The sequence below is a fragment of the Arvicanthis niloticus genome, chromosome 5, assembly GCF_011762505.2.
Source record: "Arvicanthis niloticus isolate mArvNil1 chromosome 5, mArvNil1.pat.X, whole genome shotgun sequence".
Lineage (NCBI taxonomy): Eukaryota > Metazoa > Chordata > Mammalia > Rodentia > Muridae > Arvicanthis > Arvicanthis niloticus.
The window spans coordinates 25,608,277-25,630,364 of NC_047662.1; the positions used below are offsets into that span (position 1 = coordinate 25,608,277).

Here is a 22,088-nt window from a genome sequence, read left to right on the forward strand (position 1 = left end):
TCCTCTCTCCTGGAGTAGGGGTGGGGCTTAGTGATTCCATCTCAATCAACAGAGTATGTTAGAAGTGGTGATGTCGAGACTGAGGTTAGGTTTCATCTTGGGTGTCTGCCCTTGCTCAGGGGGAAGACACTGGCCATGTTATGAGCTGTGCGGTGGGCAGGTCTGTATGTATAGGAACCGATGACTGACCAATGGCCAGATGTGAAGTCTTCTAACAGTCATCTGAGTGACCCTGGAAGTGGATCTGTCACCAGGCTGGGCTTGGGACCATGGCAGATTAGACTAACAGCTGACTGCAGCCCTGCAAGAAACCCAGAGACAATGGCACTTGGGTATGTCATATCTAGGCTCCTGACTCATAAAACCTAGTTTCAGGGTAAACATTTCACACAATAGATACTTCTACAGAGAATGGAGTAAGGTCCAGAGCAGAGATGATTAAAAACTTGAACTAGGCAATGGCTGTGAGGGTCAAAAACAGGAGATGGCCTTAGATACATTTGGAAAAGGAATGGAAGACATTGTCTGTGCAATTAGATGCGAACATGGGGAAAGATGGGAGAGAATGGCATTTGCAGCATGCAGGATGGTATCTGAAGTGTTTCCAGCAGACAGGTCACTGGAGATGAGTTTTAGGAGGAGGTCCTTGAGGCTGCAACCACGACGAGACAAATCAACAGTGAAGACTCAAGGAGTCACAGAGGGAAAACAGCCGCTGTGGGCCAGAGAAGATGGAGTGTAAAGAAAAAAAATAGACTAGACACTAAGTGCTGGAGGGAACTCTTTCCCCAGTGAGGTTTGCTTATCCAAGTGTGTAGTGTACTGCTCTCTCCGCTTTATCAGACCACATGTTCAGTGTGTATTGACCAAGTGTCTTCTGTAACCGGCACCGTTTCAGGTACTGGGGACACAAAAATCTTCACCCTCATTGCATTCATCACTCGGTCTTAGGTAGAAACAATACGACTTTGGTTTGTGGGTACCACTCCCATGCTGTGTAGCAGTTTCCGTCTTTGAGGATTTCGGTATGCACGCAGATGAGCCTTTTAGCGCTGTCACCCCCATTTCTAGACCTCTTTTGGAGATCTTGTCCTGATTCCATCTCTGTCACTCTCTACAGTTGCCCTGTCCCATGAATCTAACTCTCCAAGCAGTGCTTGCTGTATCTCCTCTTTCGCTCTTGTGACATGACTCCGTCAACACCAGGCACTGCAATGAAGTCTACATTTTATGTTAACTCTTCCATATTAATATTCTTTCTTCTGGTTCTATAAATCAGGTAGGCTACGTGGTGCTGCGGTAACAACCAGTCCCCACCTCTCACTGGTTTAGACTGTAAGATTTAAAAAGGGTATTAATTTCTTGGTATATTACTTAAACACTATGGGCCTTCCAGGGCCTCCACTGTTAGTGACTTAGGTGATTGAAGAAGCCAGCATTTCAAATAATGCTGGCCATCTGCTAGAACTAAAAGAGAACTTACTTAGGGGTGTCTTGGCAAAATTGTTCTGTCTAGGACTTAGCACCATCAAATTGGCCCAAGTCAGGCCCATGGCCACACCCAACCATAAGTGGACAGAAGAGTGTTTTCCTACTCAGTGTTTGGAAGCAGAGTAAAGAGGTGAGGGTGAGAGCTGGGATAATTATGAACAGCATGGAAAGGGTCTTATACCAGCTTCATCACCTCGAGTAGTCTTATAATCACTCTTTTGCACTAATCTTCAACTCCCTCACCTCTCTTTCATCGGTTGCCCTGTTTTAGGAGAACCATAACCCAGCAAAATACAACCCTGTCTACATCCAGACAACTGGAAGAACTTCCTACTGCTACCCTTCTGCCCCAGCCTAGATATTTTGGGGGGGGGGCACTGATATTGTTCTAGGTTCTTCTATTTCTGGATTGGGGATTAGGTGTGGGAGGGAACATTCAGGCATGGGCCATAGCCACGAGTTTCTTATCTTCTGTTGTGGCGTTTCTCTCTATGAGTCACAACAAATGATGACCAACAAAGAGTGGCAAGGCGAACCAATACCACAAAGTGTCATCATCAAAGACCAGTGTCAGCAAAGCCCAATGATGACCAGCAAAGAATGGCAAGGTGAACCAATGCCACACAGCCTCAACCACTGTCTTTTGGGTCGTATTTATACCCTTTCCAAACATCACATGTTCTCTCAAGCATCTGCTTTAGCAAAACATCAAAGAGGTCTGATGCCCCAGACTCCTAGTCACTTCCTGACTTTATCTTCCCACCCTCAAGTCTGAGACAGCCTGGCCTCATGTGGAGTTCTTCAGCTGCTTTGTAACCTGTCTCCCAGACTCAGCTCTTCACCAGTCTGGTCTTTAAGGAGAAGTCAGATTTGACCACATGAATTCCTGGTTTCAATCTCAATGGATACCCCTTGCTTTCAGAGAGAAAGAATTATGCCAGTTCCACCCAACCCCGAGAGCCCAAATTTACCTCCTCGATTATGTCAGTCACATGCCTGTGGCTGTGGAGCTCTTGCAATGTGTTTAGTCTGAGGCAAGAGGTGTATAAGAGTAAATATACATCAACTTCGAAGCAAGGTATCAATTATACACTGAAATAGAATCTTATGTATATTTTGAATTAAATAAAATATAATTCACTTACAAAACTTTTCAATGTGACTACTAGAAAGTTTAAAATTATATTATGTGCCTCTTATGTATGCTGTGCTATGCTGACTAAAGCTGTGCCCCTAAGTTTCATTTCTCTTCTTTAATTTTAGCTAATAACCTTTTTCTCCCCAGCTTGGTTTGGTAGCATCGGCGTAGAGTCCCAGATGCTTAGGAAGTTCAGGCAGAAGGATCACAAACTACAAAAGCTATAGTGTGAGTTCAAGGCCAGCCTGGACAATTTAGTCTCAAGAGTAAAGAAGGCTGGGGATATACTTCAGTGGTACAGTACTTGTCTAGCATGCTAAAGCCCAAAGTTGTATCCCTAGTACTGGTTTGTATGAGTATGTGCGTGTGCACATGTGTGTTCACTCTTCATTAAAATTACAAAGACAATCCAGGCACGATAGCACATGACTTAAATCCCAGTGCTCTAGAGGTAGAAGCAATTGGATCTCTATGAGTTTGAGTGAGGCCAGCCTGGTCTACAAAGTGGGTTCCAGAACAGTCAGGGCTACACAGAAAAACCTTGCCTTAACAACAACAACAACAACAACAACAACAACAACAACAACAACAATAACAACAACTAGGGACAATGAGATGGCTCAGCAGACTGGCTTGCTTGCTTAGTCCACAGAACTCATGGAATGATGGTGAGAGAGAACTGTTAGGAGCCAGGCTGATCAAGGCTTTTCCTGAGGCTCTGATGGATGGAGAAGGAACATAGCTCCTTGTCTAAAGCCAGGAATATGCTTGGCCAAGCCAGTAACAACCTGGGTCCAGGGCCTTAGGGGAGCTGTGACTTCATCCTAAGAACTCCATCTTCCCATCCTAATCTATGGTTATGAGTTCCAAGGCAGCAGTGTGTGCTCCTGTGACACATATGAGATATCCTGTGTTTCCTTCGTGCTCCTTGCTTGATTAGCGTCCTGCTAACTCTGTACCACTCCTGCCCCACAGAAAACTGCATATAAGATGTTGTACTTCTTAATAAACTTACTTGGCATAAGGCATAGCTTGAATAAGACCCCTAACCCCAATTTCCATATCTTCTGTATTTTTTTTTGACCCCCTGGTCTTTCCTCTTAGGGACCTGATACTGAAGAACAACCTGCTGGTCCAGGTCAGAGAGCCAACTCCACAAAGTTGTCCTCCACATATGTGCAAAGGAATGTGAGTTCACACTCACACATTTCTCTCCCTTCCCTCTGACACACACACACACACACACACACACACACACACACACACACACACACACAAGAGGCTACAGAGAGGGAACGTATGGCTCACAGTCATCAGGGCCATAGTAAGAAAGTGACCGAACGAGCCCCTCTAGGTCTAAGGGGTTGTTGAGGAATGTCTAGTAGAAACTGGGTAGGGCTGGGGACTCTAAGAGGCACATACCCTAGTTGTAGCTAAGGCTCAAGGCAATGGAACACTTCACAACTTGTTGCCTTGAGAGAGCAAAGAGAATTTCTTCTCTTTATGTCACACCAAAGGTCTTCTCTTTATGTCATGGGTGTGCAGACATGGCAGAGCTTCCGTTGGGTATTTGTGATGATGCAACTAAATAAAAGACAAAACCCTTCTTCAGTTATAGTAGCCCTCTTTTCCAGACAGGCTCTTCCTATGTATCCCAGGCTGGCTTTGAACTTACCATCCTCCTCCCAAGTGCTGGCATTACCTGTACAAATTGCCATGCCCGTCTTGGTCCTGGAATAGCTTACCTGGGTTTTTTCATGGAGATGGAGGGCTGGGATAGGTGAGCCGGGCCCGCCGCCGGCATGTCTTCCATAAGATGCAGCTGACAACCAGCAGGGTGGACAAGGAGTTCAGGGCTGGGATGATGACCACCACAGTCTGCATGCTGCCCTTATCTGGACAAAGGGATGGGGCATCAGGTGGGTTGTTCTCCTGGGGCAAGCTATGCCTCTGACCTCTGCAGCCATATCCCACATGACATTATGCCCTATGTCATGGAGGAGGTATGGGACAGGACAACAAGGGCAGGGATTGTGGGACCTTGGTGAGTGTTTGGACACCTGGCAGGCGCTTGGTAGAGGTTGTGGACTGAAGTGAGGGATGTGATAGTAACACCCTAAGCTTGTTATGTCTTGTCTTTCCCAAACCAGCAAGCTATTTCCACTAGCACTGTTCACCAGCTGGGGAAGCTGCAGGACACAGGAGGGACCTCAGCCCAGAGCCGCAAGCTTCTGTGTCTCCATGTTATCCATGAGCCTCCCCCCAAGCACGTTCTGAACACTGACTGTGAGTGAGCCAGGTATGTGGCTCAGACCAATAAGAATTCACTGGTTCCTAAGAGTCTCTCAGAAAACTCTAGCTGTCCCTAAGTGTTGTTATTATTATGTAGATAGCCTTGGTCTGCATGCCAAACCAACATGATTTTTGGTAGATATTTTAAAATAAAAGTTACTAACAGGGTGTAGTGATGAATGCATGCCTTTAATCCCAGCATGCGGGATGCAGAGGCAGGTGGATCTCTGTGAGTTTGAGCCTAGCCTGGTCTACTAAGTGAGTCCGGGATGGCCAGGGCTGTTATACAGAGAAACCTTGTCTCAGAAAACAAACAACAAACAAAAATTTAAAAAGAAATTGGAGACAGCATATGCACGACATTGTGTGTGTCCACAGGTCAGAGAACAACTTCTAAGAGCTTGTTCTTCCATCTCTGGTTTTTTTGGGATTGAACTCTGGGCATCGGGCTTAGCAGCAAGGGCCTTTACCTGCTGAGATCTTGCATGGGCCCCATGGGTAGATGGGAAAACTGAGGCTAGAGAGGCAAAGCGTCTGACTCAGCGTCACCCAGCTGGAAAGTGGCAAAGGTCAGGTCACACACTGGCTGGCTCCACCTTTGCCAGCACGCCCCATGTCACCACACACTCTTACACAGGGACACTGTGGTGGAGGAGACTGAGTCACAAGTATCAAAAAGGTTCTTTGGGGGCCAGGGACATGTGGGGCTCTGCTGTCCCACAGCAGGTGTCAGGTACTGTTAACTGTTACGCCTGTGAAACAGGGGACCAAGGATGAGCGATCTAACTTTAAAACAGTCACAGCGTTCCCAGGAGAAATCCCTGGCTTCCTGCTTCCTTCATCTCTCCTCCTACCTCATGGTTCAGCCTCCCAAGTGTTGCTGCCTTCTCTCAGGTCTCCTTGCATCCAGCTTTGCTGCACCCTGAACATAGGAGTTCTCTCTCTCTCTCTCTCTCTCTCTCTCTCTCTCTCTCTCTTTCTCTCTCTCTCTGCTTAAAATGCTGTCATGGCTCCCCGTTGCCCCCTTGATGGCTCCTGGCATGGCACGACCCACCCCTGCTCTTCTCTCGGGCTCCACTGCGATGCCTTTTGCTCTCTGTACTGGCTAGGTCTCTTGTCAGCTTGATGTAACCTAGGCTCACCTGGGACATGAGAACCTCTATGGAGGAATCGGCCAGATCAGATTGTCTTGAAGGGTGATGGGTCTGGGAGAGGCCTGCCCACTGTGACTGACATCAGACCTGGCTCACCTGGCCTGTATGAGAAGCTAGTAAGCACGAGCCAGAGACTGACGAAGGAGCAGGCAGCTCTCCCCCATAGCTTCACTTCCTGCCCCGACTCTCTCAGTGATGGATCATGACCTGGAAGTGTAAGCCAAGCAAACCCCTTTCCCTCAGTTGCTTTTTGTAAGTGTTTTATCACAGCAATAGAAAAGAAAACTAGATCACCTTCACATTCAATCCTTGGCACAGAGCCTTCTTTCCCTCTTCCTGTCCCCGTAGAGGCTGTTGTCTTCCAGAAACACTTTGCCTAGCTCCTCCTCATCTTCTGGGTCTCAGCTTCAGGGAGGCACCTCTTGTCTGAGTTCCAGTGACCCCCACCTTCTCTTAGCCCTCAGTATATTTGTTGTGGTGAGTGGTCTGGTCACCATGCACTTCCTGACAGGACTCAGGGCCCTGTCTGTGGTTGCATACATACCTCAGTGCTTAACACAGAGTAGGTATGAGGTGGTGATCTTGGGCGTCTGTCAGAGGAGGGGAGGGAAGAAAGAAGCTTCCCGGCTCAGCCCTTGTCCACCCCACAGGAAATCTGGAGACTTGGCCAAAGTCAACACTTCTCTGAAGTGACCTTGGGCTAAACAAACAGCCTTTCTCAGCTGATACCTCCCCCAGCTTCCACCCTCCTTCAGCTCTGGACATTTGGCTCTAGTCCAAGGCTGCTTTTGTTTTCCCATCATCCCCTTTCGAACACTGAGTACTGGGCAAGAGGTGAGGGTGGGCTGGGTAGCACATAGCCTTGGTTTTCCTAGCTCTGCCCATGGCCTTGCTGTGTGCCCTGGAGGAGGTCATCTCCCCTCTCTGGTCTCAGTTCCAACAACTGCAGCCAGGAAAATTCTCTCCACGTGCTTTACCAGATAGTGATTAGAGACCACTCAGGAGCAATGTGTCTGGGATGCCCCGGCTTAGAATCTGGACTCTTCTGTTGAGTTGCAAGATCTGAACTCAGTGTTTTCTTCTGTAACGAAGGGATAAAAATGGTACCTCCTGTTTTAGGCTTATTGTGCAAGTTAAATGAGGTGACAGCTAATAATTATCGTGTTAAAAATGTCTCAAGGCCTGGTGCGTGACTGGATTAAACCAACCACAAGATGTGCTGGGACTTGGAGAAGAAAGAAAACATGGATTTGAATTGAGCCTTACATTCGAGAGTGGGGGATGTGCCTCAGGAACCACACGGCCCATGGTTCCCATTATATAACTGTGAGGAGACTGAGATCCTGGAGCAGAGAAGAGTTGTTTGCCCCAGATCACACTTAGTTCAACACTGTTTGGATCATCACCTCCCCTGGCCCATACCTGGTAATCGCTGGTCCTTCCTTCAGCCCACCACGCCGAGAGGAAGCCGGCTTAGGTACCAAAGCAAGTGACACGTCCTCCTATCCAGCTTGAGTCCAGAGACCCACCTATCTCAAAGTCAACACTCTCCTCATCCTGGGTCTTGAATTGGCAGCAAAGATGGAGGAGCCTAGGGTCCCAGGAGTGGCAGGGGATAGAGCTGGCATCTACTTACTGCATAGGTGGGCATCAGTGGAGAAATTGCAGGAGGACCCAGTGCCCATCAGGGGATGTTGGAACTTCTACTCAGGAGGGCCGGATGAGGCAGGTAACCAGGATCTCTGAGGGCATTTTGTTTCTGAGAGGGAGTGGGCAGGAAGCGTTCACTCTGGACCAACAAGCTTTAGCCTCCTGCTGCAGAGTACTCCCTGCTCAGAATGGGCGGGACAAATAGATCCAGGTCAAACACCGTATTAAACAGCTACTGTAGGGGGATATTTAATAGGGTTAGTGTGTGCTCACGTTTTATTAAGTGCAGAAAAAGCCAGCCTGTGAAACGTAAGCTGAGTATGTTTTGGTAGATTGAGTGTGTGTGTGTGTGTGTGTGTGTGTGTGTGTGTGTGTGTGTGTAGGTCAGAGGACAACCTATGAGAACTGGGTCTTTTCTTCCAACACATGGGCTTCAGTGATCAAATCCAGGTCATCAGCATTAACAGTAAATGCCCTTACCCATTGGGCTATCTCACTGCTGCTACCCATTGGGCTATCTCATTGCTGTTACCCATCGGGCTATCTCACTGGCTCCTCCCCCTCAATCAATATCTCACTAACTGTAAGGCTGGCTACACAAGGAGCTCCCTGGGTCCACTTGTCTCTGTCCTCTCAGCTCTGGCGTTATGGCTGGCTCCGTCACACTGGGGTTTTTACGTGGATACTGAGGGTCAGAACGCAGATCCTCCCGTGTGAGCATCATCGCTCTACAGACTGAACCATCTTCCCAGCACCGTGGCCTTTGTAAAATATAATCACTTGGGGAAAAAAAGACTAAACCTTATGGGCAAAATACTCCATCAGGAGTTTGAGCAGTGGCTAATAATGCATGAATTCTGCCTTGGACATCTTGATTGTATTTTCCATACTGCATATAAGAAAAGCCGTTTACACAAACATCTCGACACTGCTCATTAGAAGGAACCTACTACAGATTGTACAGAAGGTGGAGTAGTGTAAAGAATGACCATGCTTTTGTAGAAGAAATTACATTTTGTTCATGTGAAGGCAAAAATGCCTGGAAGAACACAGAGCCGTTAGTAGCTGACGGTTTCTAGATGCAGAGAAAGGGGGATTCTGTTCTTCTCTGTCTGTTTTCTTATTATTTATTTTATGTGCATTGATGTTTTACCTGCATGTATGTCTGTGTGAAGAGAGGGTATCAGATCCTCTGGAACTGGAGTTACAGACAGTTGTGAGCTGCCATGTGGTTGCTGGGAGCTGAACCTGGGTCCTCTGGAAGAGCAGCTAGTGCTCTTAACCACTGAGCCATCTCTCCAGCCCCTTGGTTTGTTTGCTTGTTTTAATGAATGTAAGTTACTTTGTAATTTGTCTCAAATGCAGACAAACCACTTACTGGGTCTCTGGCAGTTCTCACTGCTTCTCCTCGAGCACAGTCTGGGGTGACCAGCGAGGTTCCTCCTGGCAGCCCTCCTTCTGTGTGGGCCTCTCTCAGATGGCATTATATTTCTGATCCTAAGATTTCTCCCAGCTTGGAGATATGGAGGTTACATGACCCCAGCTTTGGCCATGTCAGTCAGCACCTATTTTCTGGGGCCCTCTCTTGTCTGCAGCTGGCTGAAGTGAAAGATTGCCCCCCATCTTAAGACATGTAACACTGGAGACCAAATCTGCTTCAGGTCCAGGGCTCTGAGGGTCTTGGATGTTCCAGACATGACCAGTTAAACCAGGTTTCAAGAGAAGGAAAAGGAGAGACTGGGTGTTCTAGACATGGAGAGAGTGTTACCCAAGCAGAGGTGTGAGGGATTGAAGTACACTGTCCGTTGTATTGGAGACCCCAACAGCCCAAGCACTATAACTGCCATTATACACACAGCATCTTTCGCCTCCGGAGGAGGCTGCTTGGAACTGCTGGGCTGTGGTAGAGGACCATTCTCTTGCACTGGAATGCTGCTAGGAGGAGTTAGGGCTCAGGGTCAGCTGAGCTTGGTCGACAAGAGCCCTGGTATTTCCAGCCTGTGGATTACCACCTGCACAGTGTCATATGCAACCCTGATGTCATGTTTATCCCTCATGCTTGCCACAGTGCCTGGAATGCAATCATCAGCTGTCAACCTTCTGGGTGACGTCTCTATTATAAATACGAATGGGTTGGAGACAGATGCCTCTCAAGCCAAACACCAGTTGTCCCGAGAGAATGCCCATCCATGCTCAGTCTCCATTCAGATGTCCTAGTTCTGTCACTCTCATCCTTTGTCATCTTTAGGGTGCTGGAGACCCAGACCCTGACAGGCATTCCTCCACCCTGGACCTCTTTACATGAGGCCCCTTTCTTCTGAGCACCCCATCTTCATCCCTGCCCCTACCATGTTGAGCTCACCCTTGTGGCTCCTCTGCTTGCCTGGGCAGGAGCCCTCTTAGCTGGCTTTTCTCCCTCCCTTGTGAGCCTCCTAGGAGTCAGCACACAGAGATTCTAGTCTTAGCTTTGCCCCATGCTTCGAACCTTGAGCTATAAACTAACCCTCTCTGAGCTTCAGGTTGGGTATCATACACTCAGGCTCCTTCAGGATTCAGACTCACTCACATCTGCACCCATTGTTCTGGGAGGACTGCACCGGGATCTGGTCTTTTGTGCCTCTGGCTTCAGCCCCCATGACAGTCTATGCTTGCTGTGACATCAGGGTAGGACTCCCCTGGACATTTGGTCCAAAGTGTTGATACTTTTGTCATTTCACCTCATTCTTAGGGTAAGGGAGGAACACTTTACACTAATAAGAAAAATGAGAACCATCAAAACCATTAAAGGGGATAAAAAGTATGTTGTGCATATGTGTGTGCATGTGTGCGCTTGCCCGTGTGTACAGTGTGGACATCAGATGTCTAGCATGCATGTATTTCTCTATTGTTCTCCATCTTAGTTTTGAGATAGGGTCTTATCAAGATCTGCCAGTCTCCACCCACTCCCCCTGGTGCTAGGCCTGCAGATGTGGGCTGATGCACTTAGCTTTGGTGTGTGCTCCACGAATCCAAGTTTATATTCTCATACTTGCACAACAAGTGCTTTGCCTACTGAGCTATCTCTGCAACTACTGGAAGACTGTTCTGTATTTAGGGCAAAAATTATTTTTGTATAAAGACAGAAGAGAAAAAACAGTTGAATGGGCATATTTCAAGAGAAAAGCATTGATCTTTCTCCTGATATTTCTGTGCAACTCATCTCTGTCCTTCTTCCCATGACCCTTCCTCCTTCAGGTGGTCTAGAATTTGCAGAATTGGGACCTAGTGGCCAGCTAGGATTCAATTCAGCACCTCGGCCAGCTCCCCCCCCACCCCACTCCCATCCCACCCCCCCCCCCGCCCCCAAGATTTAAGTCTTGACTCAGGCCTTTGAAACCAACCTCTGTGGTGGTCCTGGTTCTAGTTGAGCTAGTGGTGAACTTAGGGGTGTTAAACAGAGCTGAGACCCAGGCAGGAGGAGAGGAATCTGTCCATGTGAGCAGTCAGCCTCTTGGGATGGCCTCCCTGGCAGGAGGAAAGGTCTGTCCCCAGAGCCTCTGAGGTGAGCTATGCACTGCCAAGAGACTTTATCTTTGTTGTTTTCTGTCTCTGCCACCACCCCAGAGAGAGGGACAAAGAGATAACAGCCTCATTTATTGGGGACCAAACAGTCCAAGCTGTGGGACTCAATATTCCACTTACCCCGGTAATTGAGTAGATCTCTGAACTCTTCCCAGTAGACATGGGGGAAACAGAGGCCAGCAAGGGTAAGAAACCTGCTCAAAGTTGCACAGTGGGTTTCATGAGCCCACCTTTAAACCAGAGGGACCTGTAGTTGAAGGTCCCTCTTTGAAGCTCAGGATCCTAGTTCTGGTGGCTGCCCCGTCACTGAGGAGTCCTCAGAGCCTAGAATGTCCCTCCAGAGAGGTCGAATAGAGTGTGGCCTTAGTGCTAACGGGGCTGCTTCTAGCCCTGCCAAGGAATAGCTGCGGATCCCCTGGGCAGCGTCGCTTCGTGGTTCTAATGCTAAGATAATGACGCTATCCTCATGGGTTCCTCTCTGTGGTGAGATAAAGTGTAAAATGTACGAGCACTTCACTTACAGGCTATGCATGGGAGCTCAGAACGAGCTTGAGACAATCAATTAGTCCTTCCCTGCAGCCTCCCCCCTCAACTGCGTTGTCATCCTGACAATCCCAATATCCCCTTCCCCGAGTCTCACTCTCTGTAGCCCAGGCTTCTGACTCCAGTGCCAGATCTCCCGGCCTCTAGCACCTTCCCTCTCCTTGTCCATGTCCCTCTGCTTAGGAACAATCCAGGGCCTAGGATGGGTTCTTCTCTTTCATCCTGCCTCTACCGTATACAGACATAGCTAGTGTCTTAGACGATCTGATCTAATCTCCCTCACCCTGTGGGTAAGGAGAGGAAGAAATGTCACTTTAAGGTAACATGAACCAATGAAAAGCCAGGAGTAGACCCCGAGATTCCTGTTCTGCACTGCAGAGCTGTGGAGGATCAGGCAGACTTCTTGTTAACCACAGTCACAGCCTATGTGCTCACAGGCAGGGCCCTGCTGGACTTTGTCCAGGCTGCCTCCCCATCAGTTGGAGGCAGGATGGACTTCCTTCTCTATAGCAGCCTAAGGATTTCCCTGCTTACCTTGTTCCACGCTCCGTACAGCGTGCAGGAGGAAGGTGAACTTCTCACCAGTCAAGGGAGCACAGGAGGCTAGAATATCTATGTTGTTTCAGGCGCAACTGCAGGAGGCAGTGGAGGAGAGGCAGGGCCTCTGTAGCTGCACATTTTACAGCTCCAGTAAAACATGTGAACTCCGTGCTGTTAGCCCATTCTCTGAGGGGAGTCACCAAGGCCCCACGAGGGTAAGTTGTTTTTCCTAAAGTGAAGCCTGATAGAGCCCAGGCCTCCATGGTTTACCAGACTAGACTCTTGCTGCCACATGCCTGCTTTCCAGGCTACCACATTCTCCCCTAGGCAGAGACAAGGTCTTCCCTGATTGGTGAGTGTGCTGGCCGAGAACTCAGATCTTACTGCTCAGTGTGGGCTGTGGGCTTCTCAGCCATCACACCCTCTCTCTGGACTTCTCTGTGCTCCTGACCTGTTATCCAGCAGGGCTGCCTTGGGGAACTGGACTGGCCATGCTAATGACTGTCCCCTTCCTGGGGTGGAACAGGTTGCTTTGTGTTCATCGGAATGAATGCAACGGACACCTGTGCCCTGTAACTTTAATTTAATACAAACCGACCAGAATGCACAAAAAGGGCCATGTTTTAAATAAAAATACTGCCAGGCATGGCCTGGTGTCTGGGAGTGGAGAGGGCAAGTAGGCCTCAGGATTTCTCTTGCTCAGGGAGGCCCTAGCACATGGCAGTTGTGAGTGGGGGCCCCTCAAGTTCATTCATTCTGGCTCCCTGGAGATGGGCATGCTCACTGAATCCCAAGTACGGAATTGACGGCCCAGGACAACAAAGGAAGGCTGAGGCTGGGGAGCCATTTTGTCTGTATTTCTGATGCCACCTACTCCTTAGGTTGTTGCCTCTGGGAAGGGACAGGCAGGGACAGAGCCATGGAGCAGGACATTTTTAGCAGTTCTGCTTCAAAGCCAAGGCCTTGAGGTGGATTCATGGATTCTCCTGAGTTCTTCACAGTTGGATTCATTGGTAAGGAAATTGTGGATGGGCCTGTTCCACCTCCATGCTAACTTTTGTCTGTGGTTGAGTCTGGAAGAAAAAAAACTACATTTCCCAGACTGCTTTGCAGTCAAAGTCTGGGTTTGGACTCAAAGTTTTCACAAAAAAAGAATTCCTCTGAAAGATGTAGAACTGGGACCTGAGTTGAGAGGGGGTGGGGCAGGCTCGGACAACCACTTGCTGGAATGGATGGTGGCAGTCAGCAGCTTATGGGGCAGCTGGAAATGGAAGCAGTGTTTCTGGTCACAAGACACAACCCCTCTAGCTGTTGGGAGTTGTTCCTGGAAACTCAGTAAAGGCTCTCCTCCTCCAGCCCTTTCAGTGATCTTGCAAGCCACCGGGGAGCTGATTGCAAATTCTTGTCTAATGAAGTCAACCAAAGTGGCTCTTGTTTGTGTATCCGAATCCTCAGGGAGCCAGATGTCAAGTCCAAGGTGGTACCCAATAACAGCCTTCCTGGGGTTCAGGTCCTGACAGAAACAACTGCTGCTAACACCCTCTTTGTCCATGTAGCAGGTCAGAGGCCAGGTTGACAAGGATTGTAGGACCTCTGACCCCAGAGGCCGTTGGGGACGTGGATCATCCACTGGTGCTCTGTCCTGACAGTGTTCTATATTGGCTTCTAGGGTCTGTAGTCCTCACCCTGCCTCAGAATCCATGGGCTAGAAGGTAGTGGCATGGTGTGGGCTGTCCATCTTGTGTGACTGGCAGATTAGTGAGAGAGGAGGAAAGCCACAGCTTTTGGCTTGGTGCACAGGTGGCAGGAGAGGATGACCCTCAAATAATCCCAGAACCAGCTTCTGCCTGTGTCCTCTGTGGACTTAGATCAAGAGTAAAATGGACCAGAACTTTCCTGGTCAAGGGTGAGTCAACTCTTAGGCCATAAGCATAAGAGGATTCTGTATACCTTTTGGGCTGCTAGCTACTGATCACATCTGATCTGTCATGATGCTAGGTTAGCTGGGCAGGAGGAGGGAGATTTTCTGTCCCTGGGAGAATGGGGATGAAGGGTTGGGTAAGGGCTGCCCTGGGGAGAAGCCATGTCATATCCCATTAAGATCAGAGGTACAGGATATCAACCACAGAGCACAATCTCCAGCCCACAGACAGGAAAGAGGAGCCTGGGAGAGAAACAATTGGCCTGAGGTCTCAGGGTGGCCACGGCGGGCCTGAGTAGTACAGGCCCTCCGTCTGTCAGGCAAGGCTCTTGCTGGTGGTCATAGCCCCAGTAGGCTTTGGTCTCCCTCTGCCCAGACTAGATGCGGACGGTGTTGATCCGAAGTGGCTGGACGTTCTTGCCATTGGCGTGGCTCTGGCCGGGGCTGAAGTAGGAGCAGAGCTTGCCAGGGAACTTCTCTCGGAAGGTGTAGAGCCAGGACATGTCATCGGCATTGTAGAAGATGAGGAGGCCCTGGTCATAGTCCAGGAAGACACCCACCTTGTCAAGCTTGTCACGGACGTTGAGCCTCGTCCAGGGCTCTGTGCAGGCACTGTACTGGTTGCCGTCGTGCATAACAATGCAGTAGAAGCCACGGCTAGGCTGGATCTGGATGCTGCCTTTGCGACTAGCAGCCTCGTGAGCCAGCCCAATCACCCACTGGGTCTTCTCTGCCACCACCACCTCCCAGTAGTGGACACCGCTGCTGAAGGCTTCAGAGCCCAGCACTGACACCTCCACGTCAAAGCGCTTCGGTGAGTCCTGCAGTGGTTGTGGGTGTAGGTTCCCGTAGGCCACGATGGTGCAGTCATCCGACAGGATCAGGCGCTGGTGGGCAGTGCCTGGGTCCAGGGTCAGGGCAGCTGGCACTAGATGGGAGAGACAGGAGGAAGGAGAGATCAGTAGAGAGAAGGCTGTTGACCCACTATCCACTATTCCTGGGGAGAGGGTCCTAGCTGGTGTCCAGGGGGCTACTGACCTACTCTGTGACCCTGAATATAAGCCTTCCCTCTTGTCTGTTTCTTTCTCCTCTGCAAAACGGAACAGCCTGCCATCTTTGCACCAGGCTGCAGGGGTGTTAACTGATGGCTACATGGTCACTGGATGATTTCCAGTGCAAAGAGCAGAGGAGGTCCAGAATTAAAGGAGTTTCAGAACTGGGAGGGAGTGTGAAGATTAACCAGATGATACTGCCCCCTAGAGGACAATCTGGAACTGTGCCTATCTAAACCCGGTGGAATGGAGAGTTCCCAAGTGAGCTGGGGTCAGCTTGCTTCAGGAAGGACTGCTCACACCCACCACTGAATTCCAAGTGTTCTGCAAGACAGGCAGGTGGTCCAGAAATCTTTTTATGATGATCCAAAAGTACAGCCTACCTCCGTAGTTATGTATAAAAAAACGTGAGACCATTTTTTTTTTCTTCTAATTTTAAAACACATTGAGGGTTCTGGAACGCAGCGATCAAATCAGGGGAGTCTACGTTTTATTGTTATTGTTTAGAACTAAGAGTCACTTGCTCTTCAGGAAAATATGTCTCTAAGGGTGACACCATTGACACAGACAATCTCCGGAGTGGTGTTTCAGTTACAATATGAGCACCTGGTTGTGTTGTTATATTTTCTAGTGTAATTTGCATGAACATCTACAGACCAGACTTCAAAATATTTAATTATGAACTGTGGATGTAGTTTCAGTTGGCTAAGTTCTTGCCTGGCATGCCCAAAGCTGCAGGTTTGATTCCCAGCACCTCATAAAACTGGGCCTGGTGGTATATTCCTGTAATTGAAGCACTCTGGAGGTGGAGGCAAGAGGACCAGAAATTCAAGGTCATCTTCTATTCCATAGTGAACTCGAGGCCAGGCTCTGCTGCATGAGGTGCTGTCCCCAAAGAAGTCTAGCTACAATCTGCTTCTATTTTCCCTTTATATCGTGGTCAGTTGTTACGAACACACATGGACCTTATTGTACATACACATATATTAAAGAAGGTTATAGGTGTGATCTGAGATTTTAAATTTTGTTATTAAAAAAATAGACAAAATGTTCCCAAAGGTTGGAAATCTCTAATCTTACTATACTCTTCCCATTTGACAGATAGGAAAATTGAGACCCTCAGGAGCCCGACTGAGCTTAGGTCAAAAGATGCTGGCAGAGCTGGAACTACTCAAGGCCACCTGCTACCTGGCCACAGCCCACCCCTCTTCATTCAGGCTTAACCCCTTTGCTCATGCCGTCCACCCCATCTCCACCTGCCCTACATCCTCTCTGCCGCAGAGATCACCCAAAGAGGCTCTTTCAGAGGCCCACCCTTTGGGAGCCTTCATGCTGGAGGATTCCTCCCTTAGCCTCTGGAACTCCTGCGCTCTCTCTGTGATGCTCTCCTACACAACGGGGCACGGCCCTCTGACCACACTTCTTACCAGCTGTGCACCCAAGGCCAAGGCCTGGGTTGCAGTGACCTCAGCTCCTCCTTGAGAGTTCAGTGGCCAGCATGGAGCCCAGGATGGGCAGGCTTCTGGGCACTCACATGTACTCAGTGCTGAGCCGGTGGTGCAGGTTGGCTCACCTGGTTCTGAGCTGGCCATACCGGCTCAGCAGGTCTGATTTGACAGTCTCCTGAACTCTTGTCAAGACCTCTGGTTTATTCTTCCTGCTTACTCTGATAACCCCCTCCAGGAACGGAGGGAACCTGGGATTGGCAACTTCTCAGCTTAGATGAGTCTTTCCAGGCCAGAGCATGACAGAGAGGAGGGAGAGCAAGAGGAAGCGATGGCTGATGGCTACAGTTCCTTAGAGCCAAGGATGTTTCCTAGCTCCTCTGCTCTTTCCTTCTCATTAGAGCAGGGACACGATGGCTCTAGACCAGGACCATTGTTACTCCTCAGTCCACACCACGCCTCTGAAGGCTGTGCGTACACAGAGAAATAAGATGCCCCAGCGCCTGAGGCTGTCCCACTAGGCAGCCACAGCCGGTTCGGCATCATGTTTCTGGTGCAGCCTGAACAGGCTGCTTGTTGACGTTTGTGGGACTTCTTCTATGAGCTGGGTCACGGGCAATTCACTTCTGCATCTCACCCTTCCTCAGAGGGCAGAGAGCTGTGTGGAAACTAGGAGCCCTGGGTCTAGAGGGGCCCATGGGATAATCCTTTGTCTGGGGATGTGAATGGGGAGGTTAAGGGACACACACATGAACTTTTGCCTGTGTTCTGTCAGTCCCTGGGCAGTTGGTAAGAACAAGAAAGCTCCTGCCCTGTGCCGTGTGAAGAACTCCCACAGTAAAAGGAAAGACTCGAAGGACGTGTGTGTGTGTGTGTGTGTGTGTGTGTGTGTGTGTAACTAATTAGGTACAGATGCTGTATTGTTTACACTACAGGTGGTGGGATCCATGGGGTGGAGCAGATGTGTGGGTGGGAAAACACCAGCAATAGGGAACATGAGGCTGCCATATCCTAGGTATAAGGAGATCGGTAGTGGGGAGACCCCAAGGGTCAAGGAACGGTCAGGGGGATACTGGCAAGCTGCCTGACTCAGCCTGGCTCTTAAGTCTGTGTAGGCCATTGTGGGCCCCTTCTGGAGCCACTGCTGAGTGGGTTGGGCTCCTGGTGATTCTGAGACCAGTGTGACAATGAGGAGCCTGTGGGCAGAGGAAAATCTGACGCCGCTGAGCCCTGCCTATAGGAGGGCAGAAGCATCCATCCTCTGCACAGGCCCTGATTCTCCAAAGATGGGGTCAGCTCCTTGGGGCTAGGGTTATGGTTGAGCCTGGCATTTTCTCTAGGATAGAGGCATGGCCTGACTCTGGGTGTCTTTTGCACTCCAGAGATTGTGAGTCTACAAGAAGCTCTCTCATCTCATCTTAACAGAGGGTCCGATATCCAGATCTCAAAGGTCTCTCCCTGAAGCTGGCAGAAGCAGTGGCCTTCAGAGGGAGCAGTTAGGGACCCAAGGGGCACCCTGGTGTGGCAGCTCCCCTTCCCCCTACTCCAGTTAAGAAGCCTGTACCCTCAGGAGAGTGGCGAGACCCAGTGGAACCAAAGTCTTTCCCCAGGCTCACTCAGGTCAGAGTTCACCTCTAGCTGTGACATTCTGACATTCTTGATTTATAAACAAAAGGCTGGGCCTGAGGCCTGTCTCCTCTCCAGGTGTGTCCTGAGTCTCTGAAACCTCTCTAAGGCCTTGGGTCAAAAAGCACCCAGGAAGGGTCACAGATTTTCAGACTCCATGAGAATGTTTTCTGTTCTTCTTCAACTATCACCCAAGCAGCAGAGAAAGACCGTCCAGGCGCCCAGCCCAGAACACTCTTTGTTCTCCTGTATAGCAGGGGTATGATGGGACAGGAAATACGCCTGGTTTCACCCCCACCCCAAGCCAGGCCTTAAAAAAAGAAATCTGTTCCCACCGGCTTTCCACTTCCTCAGGCCCTCAGAACTCTAAGCTTCCCTTCAGAGTTTCTACACAGAATAGGCATTGCCTTACAGAGAGCACCACAGCAATCCCAGGGCACAATGATTGTTGCCCTTTTTCAGAAGGGGAAACTGAGGCTCTCTGAGGTAAGTGGCTTGCTCAGATTCTACTTGGCATGAAAAGTGAGTTGCAACATGAGCTGAGTCTTCCCATCATGTGGCCCCAGAAAGTCTGACCAGCTGGGGGGGGGGGGTTGTCCAATGATACATACTAACAAAGAGTAAAACTTGCTTACTAAGTGACGGATCACCTTTACAAAGAAACCGGCTCACTCCCTTATCTACCCTGGGCAACAGCTGGGACCATCCCTAAGGTTTAGGTGAGAAAACTGAGGTTCAGCTGAGGGTCAGCTTTGCCTTGGGTCGTACAGTGGGGCGGGGAACATTCTGGCATTCAAAATGATTGAATCCAGATGAGGAGCAGTGGGGGAGAGGCCAGACAAGGCCCGGGAGGCTGAGGAGGGAGAGGAGGTGTCTGGTGTCCTTGGGACAATGGGCTGCCTGGCTCACTGGGAGTTTGCACCAGGGAGGGGGTAATTAGGCTGGCTTGGCAGAGGAGATGGTGGGTGAAGGGCTGGGGGGCTGGAGGGGGTGAAGCATGGAAGCTCCAGAGTAGGGGACAGGTGTTCAATGGGGTTCTCAGGTGACCCAATGGGCAGGTTGGGCTGTAAGGGAGGGGTAGGCAGGAAGCCACAGCTAGGTCCCTGGGGGAGAGCAGCCCTCCCATCTGGACATAAAAGGCTTAGTGCTCACTCGGAGGAGCCCAGCCGGAGTGACTTCATAGGTCCTGCAGACAAAGAAAGGGGCCCAGCCAACCAGGTCACTGTTGTCCGAAATCTCAGGGGCATTTACTCAGGGCGAATGCTCAGGTCACACACCTGTCCCCTCAGTCCTTGGCAGGCAGTGTTCTCAGGGCCTGTGGTCTCAACTGAGGGCAATTTTGTTTTCAAAAGAAGTCTTACCATGGCCAGAGACACTTTGGGTTGCTGTCACAGAGGGGAAGGGACAGTGTCATCTCCTGAACAGAGGCTGAGGATGCTGCTAGCCTCCTGTGGGTAGGACAGAGCCTCCAGCAGGAGCTTCTTGGTCAGTGGTACAGAGGGAGGTCTACCCTGCTTGGAACAATCATTTGTTCTCTTGTGACGGAGGCAAAAAAGGAAGACTAGCATCCCTGTTATTCAGAGGATGGAACTGGCCTAGAGGAGAAAGGGGAGTCTCTAAGGACCTGCAGCAAGGCCCTTTATGCAGCACTTATAGAGTGCCTACTGTAAATGCTAGGCACTATTCTATAGGTAGACCTGGGTCTAACATCCATCCTTATAAGTCCTTCATGAACAAACATGGATTGCCAGCTGTTAGGGATAAGTTGAACCCAGCCTCTGGGCCCTTAAAGCTCTGAGTCCAGAGAGAGTGAGCCCACACAGACTGTGTCAGGCACTGGGACCAGGAAACCAAGATGGTGGCAGTTCAGAAGAGGTGTTTAAAATCAAAACTACAAAGGAGAGTGGGTTTTGGTCGTCAAATATTGACGATGGTGCCAAGGTCCCCAGACAAATGTGCAGAGGACAGAGAATTTAGCTCACTCCCAGCCTGAAGAAGGCTCAGTACAGCTGAGTGTGATGTCTTGGAGGGCTTTGGCTGATGGGGTGAGGCACCTATGACAGGAATGGAGCAGGTGACAGCAAGGCAGAAAGCTTCTAGACCACCTACTCGAGGGGTGTCCCTGGGTCCCAGGGGAGGAGAGAAAAAGATCTTGTGGTCCTTGTCTCTCTTCAGGTATACTGCTTCACCCGCACATGGCTCTGTTTTGAAATTCCCTTAGAGGTGGGGAGTGGGGTGGGGGGCACACCCCAGGAGAGCAATTGAATTTGTTAGAAATTGTTCCTTCCCCCACCCATTGTTAGGCACTGAATTAAGGGCCACCCTCGACTCTAGGACAGCAGGGGTGGTATATCAGATGAGGCCTGCAACCTGCAGGAGAGCCAAGCTCGGCAGAAGCCCCAGCTCTGCAGGAGAAGCCCCAGCTCTCTAGAAGAAGCCCTGTGATCCAGCATCTATACCTTGCAAGATTGTACTAGGCCCTCTCCATCCCTGCTGGTGCTCAACTGGGGACATCCTGAGGTGACCCATGCTCCCTTTGGAACTTCTAATCAGTCTCCCCTTCCTCTCTCCCCCTAAACACTGTTCCCGCCACTGCTGCCGCCATGTTCCAGGCTTCTATGATATGTGCAGAGCGCTTATCCTGTTAGACCGTCAAGGGCTGCTCACTTGTCTGTCTCTTGACTCTCGAAACTGAGGGACATTCACTATAGGATAAAATAATAAATCCATCCAGGTGGATGGACTCTGACTCCTGCGTCAGGACAGGGAACAGCTGTCCCTCCACTTGGGGAGCAGGCACAGCAATGGAACATCTAGGAGATGGTTTTCTGGGCCCTCGGGGAGCTCTGTATAGGCTTTGGGGGCACAGCAGATGGCCCATCCTGCCATTGCTCTAGCTCTGAGCCTCTAATTCTACACATGTGACATGTGGATGACTGTGGTAAGTATCCCGGAACCCGAGTGGGTCATGGTGACATGTAAGGAACAGGACAGAACATGAGCCGGCACTCTGCTCACTTCCCGCTCTGCCACCTGTCACACAGGGACCCAGGTGGCAAACCATACTTCTCCCTGTCTCGCCAAGAGGACAGGCAGAGTCTCACCTGGGTGGATGTCCTGGAAAAGAGACTTCCAGATGGTGTACTGCAGGGGGCCTGTGTACTTGGAGGTTGGGAAGTCTTCGTACGTTAGGTTGGTCTCATGGATCTTCCCCTTGAGTCTGGAAGGACAGCGGGAGAGAAGGCTTTATGGGGTCTGGTACCCACCTCCAGGGTGTGGCCATGAGTGACATGTCTGTGGGACCAAGATACAAGTGCAGGCTTCTCCCTCTTGTGATCTTTCTGTTACCTTCGGTTTGTTTGCTCCTCTGTAAAACGGGTACTGCACGATCCTTTCTCAGGCTTCCGTCCAAAGTCAAGTGCAAAGGGGTTCTGTGCTAGACCCTGCCTTAATAAGACTGCATGGAGTATTGGACAAAAAAAACGCTTAGCTCAAAGGCTGGCTCAGGGCCAACATCAAACATATGACCTTAGTGGTAAGTGTTGATCTCCAGCAAGCCAATACTCAGGGAAGCCATGAATGGGAACTTTGAGAAGCCTGGGCTTGACCCCTGGCTTTGCTGCCAGCCCAAATAGCCTTGAGCAACTGATCTAATCTCTGAGCCTCAGATTCTAT

The 22,088-nt window shown here is 49.9% G+C and overlaps 1 protein-coding gene and 1 long non-coding RNA gene across 3 annotated transcripts in view; both read right to left on the reverse strand.

The window, feature by feature from the left end:
* Positions 1 to 4,094: 4,094 nt before the first annotated feature.
* Positions 4,095 to 7,899, reverse strand: LOC117709426 (uncharacterized). The gene is made up of 3 exons (XR_004606883.2): positions 7,712 to 7,899; positions 4,375 to 4,524; positions 4,095 to 4,213 (listed from the first exon to the last, which is right to left on the reverse strand). It is a non-coding gene; the product is annotated as an uncharacterized LOC117709426 (long non-coding RNA).
* A 5,038-nt stretch (positions 7,900 to 12,937) lies between these two features.
* The window catches only part of Trim62 (tripartite motif containing 62), a 28,152-nt gene continuing 19,001 nt past the window's right edge, over positions 12,938 to 22,088 (reverse strand). For both annotated transcript variants that reach the window (XM_034503800.2, XM_034503799.2), the window contains exons 4-5: positions 21,518 to 21,633; positions 12,938 to 15,218 (exon numbers count right to left, since the gene is read on the reverse strand). In XM_034503800.2, coding sequence (XP_034359691.1) covers positions 14,668 to 15,218; positions 21,518 to 21,633 — 667 coding nt within the window. In that variant the 3' untranslated portion in view covers positions 12,938 to 14,667. The remainder of the gene's footprint in view (positions 15,219 to 21,517; positions 21,634 to 22,088) is intronic.